We start from the raw sequence: 12,276 nt of genomic DNA, 5'->3' as shown, positions 1-12,276 counted from the left end.
AATGAAATAAATCTTTAGCCTTATGGTAAAATAAAATTTTCAGATATAAACAAACTCATTTTAAAAAAAATTAGTAAGTTTAGAAATTTTTAATTTTCTATGACATATTTGGTTAAACTTTCAGACCTATCCTGTGATGTCACTGACTTTGGTATTAGGCCCACCTGACTGGGCATAACTGTGGTCAGTCACATAGCCTTCAATGTGCTGGTTGTACCTTGCATCAAGTATTCAATCAACCTACTTTTAAACATTGTTGAAGTAACATTTAATATTAGTAAATCAAACAGAATCAAACAGCTTTTAAAACTGCACTTCAACATCCATTCTATCAAACATGTTCAAATGATTTTATCTAGTCATCATAATATGAACAGAATTTCATAACATTTTCTAGTACTTAAAAAAAAAAAAAAATCACTTAGAAATATTAAATCAAGCCAGAAAATATTATTATTATTATTATTTAAAACACTACTTTTTTAAACATTACTTAGTTTACCTTTCTTTTTCAAATTGCATTTCATGTCTAACATCACTGCTTTTAAGTTAAATATGTAGATAATTCTAAATATTTTCTTATCTTAAACTTAAATAACAACTAAAATGTAATTAACATAACAAGACATCAAAATGACAGATAGCTCTCCTAGTAATGTAAGAAAAGTTAATGTTTAAGATTAGACAGAAAACAAAATTACTTTGGCAAACCTCCAACATACAGAGCACCTTCAAATGGACCAATATCTTCTTCTTCACTGAGATCCACCATTTTTGACATTAAATTTACAGTAAAACGAATATGATGAATATCATAGTCCACCCATACTTGCTGCCATTCTCCATTATTTAATGCATTATGAGAAGACACTTTTATGCTATATGGTTTCTTATTTACAGTGAATTCAAAAGACAAAGTTTTATCTGAAAAGTGAATTAAAAATTAATTATTTTAAAACAATCAATAAAATATAGTTTCAAAAAATTTTGTACCATCAATCAGTAAGACTTGAAAATAGCTATGATTAATAAAGGGAGACTTTTGGTATAAAAGTATTGCTCTGTTACTCGAAGTTCTGAAGCTAAAAGCTAAATCCCCTTCTTTCCATCCAGGTAATTGCAGATAAGAATTTTCTGTTATGAATGTTATAACATATAATTGTGTATCTGAAAAATTAAGAAATAGTTATGAGAATTTATTTTAGTTTATTCTGTAACATTAACAATGAGTAACATAAAATCTTAACATTCGAATATTAATTTTCAAGTACAACTTCAAATATAGTGGTTGCTACTTATTGTAATCACAGTGGTTAAAGATGGTTTTAATAATAATAAGCAGTTGATAACAATATCCAGTAGCTGCCATTTTTGTAGGATAGCATGTGTTTATTCCACAGCAGGAGTGGTTGATCAATCAGTCAAATGGAATTGACAGATCTTGAAAAAATTTTCAATTGATTGCACAGTATTTGCCACAATTTCAGAACACATTTTTATCAAATTAAAAAGATCCTATTAAATTACTTTCAATATTAAATCATAAATGAGAGAAAGCACAAATACTTGCTTATACTGTAAATAGAATAGAGGTCACAGTTGATACAGATGTTACTACAGTGGCGTGCCGTGACATTTGATGATAGGGAAGCTGTGTTTCTGTAAGAAGCCGACTTTCAGGGGCAATCAATTAATTGCGCGTCAGGGCCCGTTCGTATTCATTTGTTCGATAAGCCAGTAAAAACCGTATACTTCTTTAAATGTATTTTTAATAGATTATCTGACGTACTTAATAAATAAAAAAGTTCAATATAATTACCTCCGTTATTAGATTCAATACATTCCCTACGCCCTCTAAATGCCAATTCTCGCTTTGAGAAAAAACATATAACATCTATTAATTTAGATATATCTATTAATCGTAATTATCTTGTTATAATTTTCAATATTTATTTTATATTGTCTACCAATGTTAAATTCTATTCCGCTTTGATTTCCAAATTGCTTCAATTTTACGAAAGAATCGTCATTCGTCATAAATTTTATCGTCAAAATGTCGAAATTTTTTGTTGACGTATTTATATTTAATTTAGGCATTGGTCTTTCTCTTTTAATAATGTTTTCTTTTTCATTATATGGTCTTGAGCCAAAACTTTTTTTAAATAAATTTTTGAAATCACTAGCCACGATATAAGGGCTAAAATTAAAATTATCAGAAAAACTTACTTGGTAAAACAAAATGTGTGACGAATATACATACCTAGTACAAAAAATTCTTCAATTGTATGAATATACTTTTAATGAAACTTATAATTAAATATAACTTTGTGAAGAAACGTACATAAAAATAACAAAATATTCTTTACTTTTTAAATCTTAAAACAATCCACTTAGTGAAATACTGTAGCTCCCTACGAGTGGCTAATGAATGGAATCGGAGACGGTCCAGGAAGGTGTGTCCGTGCCAAATCCCGAGGGTGCCGATACCGGTCAATGTCAAATGCCTCTTTTGTCGCATCACTAGTATATGTCAAAGGACGCGACGGGGTTGTTGTAGATTTTAAACGTTTCTCACCATAGCTGTAAAAATCTAAATATGTTAAACTTAACAGATTGTCCGTCGCTCGTTTTCTAACTAATTCGTTTTAGGATCGAGTGTTCACGGAAATTTCCAAAATTTACAACTTTTCGGTCACTCTCCTTGAACTGGAGAAATTTCTGTCTTTATTACATCTAATATTACGAAGAGATCAGACCCCACTGTACTCGGCAAGAGATTGGTTCGGTTAAGCTTCTGTTTAAGTAAAATTTCGGCTCTTTCATCAGGGTTTTATTTATGTTTCTAATTCCCTAATCGCTTAATTATTTAACTACTTCTTAAATAGAAATAAGTCGAAACCGGTTACTTTGTACTCGAATATCTGTAGTCTTGGGAAAGAAGTGGAAAGAAATTTTTATGACAACCGATACATAAATCGTAAATTTAAGGAAAATAAATTCTAGAGCTTTTTTTGTACCATTGTACGTCTCATTCATTAAATTTGGTTGTAAATTATGCTGCCAAAGTAACAGTTAATTTTTTATCACTGTACACGTTTTTTCTGCATCCCCTTACAGATGGGACATACTAAATCGTAATATCACTGGTTTAACATTGAAATCCGTAAGTAATATAAGATGGGAGAGCAGAATAAACGCGGAATAAATGTATCAAATATTTTAATGGATTTTTTTAAAACTCCTGTCAACTATACAGAACTATCATAAAAACATGCCAGTAAATTCCTATCGGTTGGGTTAAGTTATAAATCTAGTCTACAGTGGGCAACCGTTTTTATAACATGGGCCAGAATAAATTTTACGTTTTTTCCGCGGGCCGTAGTAGTCAATTGACGCTTTCTTGTGTGGTCAAACGCACGTGGTGAAAAAATAAGTCCGATGAGAGGATAAAGGAAATTTTAACAACTTTATTTTATTTTTCACCCGCGTTTGTTAAATTATACAGGATTCTCGATACACGTTTGTATTCCGACACTCCTTTTACAAAATCACTTAAAACTCGGCAGAATCGTAGTCGAAAAACTCGCGACAAAAGAATTGATGTACGCGACGCGTTACAGAAGGGGCGCGAAAAAGAAACTTATAACTAATTACTTAAAACTACTTATGCTAGAGAGGGAAAGAGAAGATGTAGATAATAGGACAGAACAAGACAAGAACGGGTACCCAAACTTAGCTAGTGAACTCGTGATGGTGGCTATAACTCAGGCCTTCTTGGACGATACGAGATTCGACGACCGTAGTGTTCGAATTTTCTACTTCGTGTTCTTCGATAGACTTCCAGAAGAGCTTTTGTATCAGATTTCTAGAGTTTTTCTCTAGATTCCGTAACGTTCGGTTTGCTGCCTCCTTCGTGCTCCCGTCGGCGCGAAATTCCTGGAGACCTCACTAAACACGTCCTCACAGCTCGTCGTCTCGGCCCAAAAGTGGCCAGTCTATCACTCTTTTAGCCCCTGCAGGCTATCCCTTTTTCTTTGTCTTAAAACCAGTTCGTTGCCACCCGCTGAGAGAAGTTTCCAGAAGAAAGAGAGCAGGGAACAAAGGGTGGAGAAATAAAGGGAAAGAGGAATATATATATATATATACATATATATACATACAAATAAAATATACAAAGAAAAATATGGCGTAAGACCACATACGCCCCCCACACAAGGTTAATTACCATAATGCAACTTACGGTAATCTAATCTGCGACCCCGGAGGTCGTACCGTCGTTGGGGTGAAGCGTTCAGTCTTATTTCAGGATCACTGCAGGTGTCTCGTTTTTTAGACCCGTCTCGGTTATCCTGTGGCTCGTCTGGAGTGTCGTTTGTTCGAAGAGTCCAATTCCTGATGTATTCATCAACATCGTCATCTATTGGATCGTTACTAGGGTTTTCTTCTCCTGGTTTTGTTGGACATTTGTACGATTCACGTCTTTTTGTGTGTTTGTACATTGGAAAATGACACAGTTTTAGGCGATCAATATGTACAGTGAACTTATCATTCCTATTGTTATTGCCGATTTCCACTGTGACGGGGCCAAGCTTACGTAAGATCCGATAGGGTCCCTCATACTTAGCAGAAAATTTTCCCGAGTTCTTATTTCTACCCTTGCGAAGAAGCCATACACGCATGTCCCTCGCTCCAATCGTTTAATTCCCTGTTTTTGTTAATACGTTTTCGATTAGCGCGATTCCGCCGTCTCCCCCTATTATATGCAGCCTCTCTTATGGCATTTAGTCGATCTCTTAATTCCATCCCGTAAGGTCTTTTAGTCTCAACGCCCTGCGCTTCCTCGGGGAATGCAACGGGGAAACGAGGGTCGAACCCGTACAATAAGAAGGCCGGGGATTCACCAGTAGACGTGTGTGTAGCGTTATTATAAGCAAAAAGGGCAGGTGATATGAATAACTCCCAATTCCGATTATTACCACCTGATATACGGGCTATAGTGCTGCAGAGGGTTTTATTAAAGCGCTCGCATATAGAATTAGAACACGGGCGGTAAGCGGTAGTGATGTTGTGTTTTATTTGGAGGCAGCTGCAAGCATCTTGAAATACTTTGGAAGTAAAGTTACTACCGCGGTCGAAGATGATAACATCTGGGCAACCGTATCTACAAACAATGTAGTTAAATATGGCGTCGGTCACAATAGGGGTGGATTGATCTTTAATCGAGACAGCCTTGGCGAAACGGGTATATACATCGATCATGGTGAAAATATAACAATTTTCTCTCGGAGATATTTGGAGAGGCCCTATAATGTCAATCGCGATCTTTTGGAACGGGAAATCTGCTACTTCGGTTTCCTGGAAAGGGGCCTGGCTGCGGTGGAGGTTGTGTTGTTGACAAGTCTTGCAATTACGAACGATGCGTTTAACATGTGTACAAAGGTTCTTAATATAGTAATAACAATCGATTAAGTGGTAAGTTTTATTGTATCCCAGATGGCCTGACAAGGGTGAACAGTGGACTGTCCATACCACCTCGTCAATCATTCCCTCCCCCACACAAACTTGTTTCCACTGGCGGAACCCGAATCGTCCCGGCTTGTTATGGACCAGCACGCCGCCTTCTAATTCAAATTCGGGTTGGATACCGTCTTTTGCGATTGGCGGACCATAGTTTTGGTTTATATGATTTTGTTTTATCCTACGAAAGAATCCGTCCTCTTCTTGTGATGTTATTATCTTCTTCCACAAATCGGGGTGAGCCGAAGTGGAGTTACATTCTCTCAAGCTACCCTCGGGGCAAAATTGCTCGGGGCGGGATAAAGCGTCTGCAACTAAGTTCCTCTTGCCTGCAATGTGATTTATGCTAAAATCAAAGTCCGCTAGTTCTAACGACCATCTCATCAACCGCTTATTGTGATTTTTCATATTATGTATGAATGTGAGGGTTTATGGTCTGAATGAATCTCAACTTTGTGCCCCAGAATAATCGGCTTAAAATGGCAGAATGACAATATTACAGCGAGGCATTCTTTTTCAATCGTGGAGTATTTCAATTCGGCATCGTTAAATTTCTTACTAAAGTACTCCATGGGAAAAAAATGGTTATTTTCCGTTTGCCCGAGCACGGAACCCGCACAATGATCAGACGCGTCGGTATACAAGTGGAAAGGGGATGAAAAATCAGGGTGTCTTAGTAATGGGGGGTTTGTTAGCAATTCCTTGAACTTGTCGAAGCTCGCCTGACACTTACTATCCCAATTAAATTTTATCTTCTTTTTGGTCAAAGTCGTCAATGGCAGTGCAAGGTCCGAGAAATTAGGTATGAAGTTGCAAAAGAAACCGATCATTCCCAGGAAACTTCGCACGCCTCTAACAGTACGAGGTGGTTTTACTTCGCGGATAGCCCGCACGTTATCCGGATCTGGTCGTATACCTTCCCGACTTACGATGTGACCTAAGTACCGTACTTCCTTGACTACCAATCTGCTTTTACCAGGATGTAGCTTCAAATTGGCGTTATAGAGAGTCCCGATAACCCTGTCAAGCAGCGCTACGTGTTCCTCGAATGACTTAGAGAAGAGGACTATGTCATCTTGGAACACGTAACAGTTAATGCCGATGAACGGGGCCAGAAGGTTAGACATTACATTTTGAAAAAAAACGGCCACTATTTTTCGCTCCTTGGGGTAAGCGGCACATCTGATATTTTCCCCAAGGAGTCGAAAAGGCATATATATGACGGACAGATGGGTCAAGATCAATTTGAAGATTGCCTGAGCACGATTGCCCCGATTTAAGATCTAAAACAGAAAAATATCTACTACCATAAAATTTGCTCATAATCTCCTCGACGTGGGCTAAAGGGAACTCTTGTGATTCAGTCACTTCGTTAATGCGCCTAAGGTCTAATGTCATACGTATTTCGTCGGCAGTCTTCTCCACAATGTGGATGGGGGAGTTCCATCCCGACGAACTCTCCTCAATGATTCCTGCTTTTAAGTAAGAATCGGTTAAGGTCTTCAATCTCTTTAGGTAGCACTCGGGAATGCGATACTGCCAAGTGTTAATCGGGTGGGTAGATCTAATTATAGGTTTATGGGATGGACCTCTCATTCCTGTTAGCTCTTCAATTGAATCTGAGAAGCATTGAGGGTATTTTTCGAAAATAGCGAAAATTTTCTCCTTTTCGGCTGGTTCTAGGCCATCAAGCCCTTGAACTTTAATGGGGGCATTAGCAAGGCAATTCATTGGTGAAACGACCCTCCCAGATATGTTATGCGGCTTAGCATTCATTGACTTTCTTAGGTTTTCAACAATTTCCGGGATGTTCTTAATGACATCCATGCCTAAGATAGCCTCATATTCTACGTGTTCGGGGAAGGACATACAAGCTATGGTCGCAGGGTGTTCCGCTTCGCTATAAACTACAGTGACCCGAATAAGTTGTTCGCACTCCGTTACTATCCCATCTATGCCCCGTATCCCCAATTTTTCCTCTCTAAACACTAGCCCCCCTGACGCAATCTGGCAGAACCCGTTTTAAAATTACTGAGCTTAGCAAGGACTTTTCTGCTCCAGTATCTATGAGCGCAGTTACATTCAGATTATTCATCTTACCCTTAAGGAGCGGGAGACCTTTATCTGATTGAAAAACGTGTGTAGCCAGATTTAATTTTACACCAGGAGCGCAATACTGGCCGTTATGACGCTCCTTTACAAGTTTAAATTGGATCTGTTCCGGGTCGGGCAGCCCCGGGCAAAGTGTCCAGTATTTCCGCAAATGAAACATTTTTTGTCCGAAACTCTACTTCCCCTATTTTGATTAAGTACGAGTTTATTCACAGCTTCTGTTAGATTTTCGATTTGCCTCTCTAAGTAGTCAATCCTATTTCTCTCGTCAATTCTGGGGATCGGGACAGTATTATGGTCGCCATTACTAAGCCTGGGATCCTCTTCTGCCGCAGTGTAAACCCCCTTTCGCTCAATCTGATCGCTACACTCTCTTTCGATTCTTTCCTCTATTTCTGCAAACTCGAACGCCTCCTCTAAGGATTTTGGGGACCGTCTCACTACATTGGCTCTTATCTTTCCATTTAAGCCTTTTATAAACCTCTCTGTGATTACATCGTCACGCAGCGCTTCGATTTTGCTATGGTCCTTAACCGCTCTGGACAACAAAGTCCTCGTACGTATAGAAAAATCAGTCACAGATTCATTGGCCGCTTGTCTCAAGTTTAACAACTGGTCAATAATATTTTTTTCCCCGGCCTTTCTCTTATCAAAGCACTTTATCAAGTCGCGTTTTATATCCTCATAGGAGGAAGGATACTGTTCTAGAAGACAAAAAAAAATATTTAGCGGCTCCCCTTTCAATCTAGCCTGGAGGACTGCAATTTTCACGACATCACTCCAACCCGCTAAGTGTGCGATATTTTCCACAGTCTGAAAGAACTGTTTTACATTTACTGAATCGCTCTGCGAATTCGAAAACATGGGTATCATCCCTAGGAACCCGGTGACTACTAACGGGGGATTACCGTTGGCCCCGTCACCATGTACAGTACTTCCTACTGGATTACTCATCGCCATAATAATATAACACTTTGCGATCAATAAATGAATATATACAAACTATAATAAACGTTCCCAATGAAATTCTGCCGAATAGTACCGACAAGGAGTTTTTATAGTCGGAATCCTGTCGTGGACGCCGTTGTGGTCAAACGCACGTGGTGAAAAAATAAGTCCGACGAGAGGATAAAGGAAATTTTAACAACTTTATTTTAATTTTCACCCGCGTTTGTTAAATTATACAGGATTCTCGATACACGTTTGTATTCCGACACTCCTTTTACAAAATCACTTAAAACTCGGCAGAATCGTAGTCGAAAAACTCGCGACAAAAGAATTGATGTACGCGACGCGTTACAGAAGGGGCGCGAAAAAGAAACTTATAACTAATTACTTAAAACTACTTATGCTAGAGAGGGAAAGAGAAGATGTAGATAATAGGACAGAACAAGACAAGAACGGGTACCCAAACTTAGCTAGTGAACTCGTGATGGTGGCTATAACTCAGGCCTTCTTGGACGATACGAGATTCGACGACCGTAGTGTTCGAATTTTCTACTTCGTGTTCTTCCGATAGACTTCCAGAAGAGCTTTTGTATCAGATTTCTAGAGTTTTTCTCTAGATTCCGTAACGTTCGGTTTGCTGCCTCCTTCGTGCTCCCGTCGGCGCGAAATTCCTGGAGACCTCACTAAACACGTCCTCACAGCTCGTCGTCTCGGCCCAAAAGTGGCCAGTCTATCACTCTTTTAGCCCCTGCAGGCTATCCCTTTTTCTTTGTCTTAAAACCAGTTCGTTGCCACCCGCTGAGAGAAGTTTCCAGAAGAAAGAGAGCAGGGAACAAAGGGTGGAGAAATAAAGGGAAAGAGGAATATATACATATATATATATATACAAATAAAATATACAAAGAAAAATATGGCGTAAGACCACACTTGTGACTCGTAATTTTTTTAGTCTGCAAATATGAAATAAATAAATAAAAAGTTAATTACTACATTTATTTCTCTTATCGTTTTCGAAAATTACAAAGAATTGGAAAAATAACTATTAATTAGTTATTTTTCCAATTTAATAATCTATTAAAGATCTCGTGGGCCGGATAGAAACTTTTCGCCAGCCGTAGCTGGCCCGCGGGCCGGGGGTTGTCCGCCGTTGATCTAGTCTGCTCATGATTCACATAATCAGGCGAGGGTGGCCGAATATCTAGCAGGCGGCTAACAGCCCACAACCTCTCCGGGATATAAAGTCGGACTCTTTACACGTGTGTCGCTTCTACCAGCTAAACCGTGACGTTGGTGCTCTGTAAAGCGCATGCGCCAATGCCTATAATCTGGCTGCTTGGAAGTTGACAGGCAGGTGGCTAACAGCCCACAACCGCTCCGGGATATAAAGTAGGACTCTTTATGAGTGTGTCGCTTCTACCAGCTAAACCGGGTGAGGTTGGTGCTCTGTAAACCGCATGTGACAATGCCTATATAATCTGGCTGATTGGAAACTGACCCGGTTTCGACACTCCTTCCGCCACCGAATCATTCGAATATACAATAGCAATCTTATTGTTTTTTTCACATGTAGTATAGAAATTTGTAAAAGATACATAATGCAGTTATAATAAAATATTAATTTTAATTAATGCAAAGTACGTTAAAATATGAAAATTTATATTTTATAAAATACAAGGGAAAGTCATTGGAAGGTGGAATCGGCGCTTCCATCGCTTCCAATGACGGCACGCCACTGTGTTACTATAAACTTATATATATAGAGTGACATCATTTTTGCCTAACTAATAACTAAGTAATACCTAATGTTTTTAAAAAGTTATTTTAAATTAATCCTAATTTGGCAGTTTAAACTCGAGCATTTATGATATTTATATCTGATAACAATAAGTGGATGGAAGTAGAGTTCATTGTGTACAGCGTTATTAATAGCTTTCTTTTTGAGTGCATTCAACGAATATATTTTCGTTGTCTTCAGGCAAAATAAAATTTTTTTAAATCGAACATAAACATTTGAAACGAAAAAGGAATGCATATAATTTTAAATAAAACAATTTTAGAATAAACTTGATATGAATCGGCTGTAAATTTCAAATACATACGATGTTATACGTGTGATGTAGTATGGCTTACGAGTGGTGCTGGTCCACATCAATGGTGTGAAAGACAATGCAAATTGCTGTTTAACCATTTATATAGGGCGATCCATATGTTGGGCAGTTCCAGAGTGGGGGCATTGCACATTTTCAAGGTTGTTATGAATAGAGACTCCCATATAAAGAGGAGTTTTCGGTTGCTGCAGGCTCTGAGTATTGTAGATTGGGTCCATAACAGGTTGTAATTCAGATCGTGCACCTTTCTTGCAAGCTCTGTTGTGCACCCTCCTTTGGCCACATTATTCTGGTGTTCGGCTAGGCAGGTAGCAAGCATTCTTGCTGTGGCTTCAGTGTATCTTGTATTGCTCCCCATTATGAGATTTTCCAATGGTACTGCACAAACTCCTGATTTCTCAAAGGTGAAGAACTTGTTCCAATCGTTGCAGATAAGTCTGCATAAGTTTGGTAGCGGAGAAAGGGGCAAGAGAAAGTTATGCTGTCTAAATATGCGGAAAATGCGTATAGAAAGAGGTCCGAGGTATGGTAATGATGATTGAACAACTGTGACCTCCCTCTTTTTGCTTAGCATGGTGTTTGGAAATAGTGTTTTCTTGACCACGTTGAGCACATGTGTACTTAGCACACGAAAAACCTGCTGCACATACTGCTAAGTTAATGTTGTTTAATTCAATGTTGTTAATTTTGTTTATAAGTTCCTGTGTTGATGGCAGCAAGAAGGCTCTTCTGATGAGGGCAGCAATGGCGGCATCAATGTAGCATGCAGACTGGAACACATTTGCTGGGATGATGTGTGGTAGCATATTAAACTTATGGTGAGCCAAGAATAGCAGCGTTTCCGGAGATCTATGTATGTGCAAATCTAAGAAAGTTATAGCCGCATTACTTTCTTTTTCTCAAGTAAAATTAATGGAGGGATATATACTAGAGACTTGCTGCATGAAGGTACAAAAGGCTTCATCAGTGCCCTTCCAGGCTATCAGGGTATCATCCATGTAATGTAAGTACAGTGGGGGGTAGAGGATGGTAAGGGGGAAATTGAATATTCTGTGCTTGATTTCTCTCATGATGAATTCGCTAGAATGGCAGATAAAGGGAAACCCATGGTAACTCCCTGTTTCTGTAAATAAATCCTTCGATTGAAATGAAAATAATTGTGTTCAGTGATGATAAACAATGCATCATGTATATCCAATACCTGCTGGGCATTAAAACCCTTCCTCAGAAGCAGAGAATTGATCAGCATTATGGCCTCAAACATGGGCACCAAAGGGTACAAGGCCACTACATCTAGTTTGTAGAAGGTGTAGACCACTTGTTTGTACCCTGCCAATGCTTGCAGTGATGGTGGATTTAGTGGTCAAGGAGGAGGGGGTAACATAGGTTGAGTCTGGAATCAGTGCACGTAGGAACTTAGTAAGGGCTTTTTCTAAAAGGTAGGTGGGGTGAGATTTCTTGTTCACAAGTGGTTGTAATGACCAGTCCACTTTATGTGTTTTTGGTTCAAAAAACAACCTAGGGCATACAACATTGGAGGGGGGGTCAAGGCACCCAGTTAGGGCTGACACTACCTCTGGTAGGGCTATGA

General features: G+C 38.7%; 1 protein-coding gene across 7 annotated transcripts in view; it reads right to left on the bottom strand.

Moving 5' to 3' along the window:
* The window catches only part of LOC136985988 (axotactin-like), a 219,451-nt gene that overhangs the window by 101,554 nt on the left and 105,621 nt on the right, over positions 1-12,276 (bottom strand). For all 7 annotated transcript variants that reach the window (XR_010882413.1, XR_010882412.1, XM_067283415.1 and 4 more), the window contains 2 exons: positions 994-1,167; positions 702-924 (listed from right to left, as the gene is read on the bottom strand). Coding sequence is in view for 5 of the 7 variants with exons in the window: in XM_067283415.1 (XP_067139516.1) it covers positions 702-924; positions 994-1,167 (397 nt within the window). In the remaining 2 variants the exon portion in view is untranslated. The remainder of the gene's footprint in view (positions 1-701; positions 925-993; positions 1,168-12,276) is intronic.

This window comes from Centruroides vittatus, unplaced genomic scaffold, assembly GCF_030686945.1.
Source record: "Centruroides vittatus isolate TY-2023 unplaced genomic scaffold, ASM3068694v2 contig_986, whole genome shotgun sequence".
NCBI lineage: Eukaryota > Metazoa > Arthropoda > Arachnida > Scorpiones > Buthidae > Centruroides > Centruroides vittatus.
This window is presented reverse-complemented; position numbering and strand designations above follow the sequence as displayed.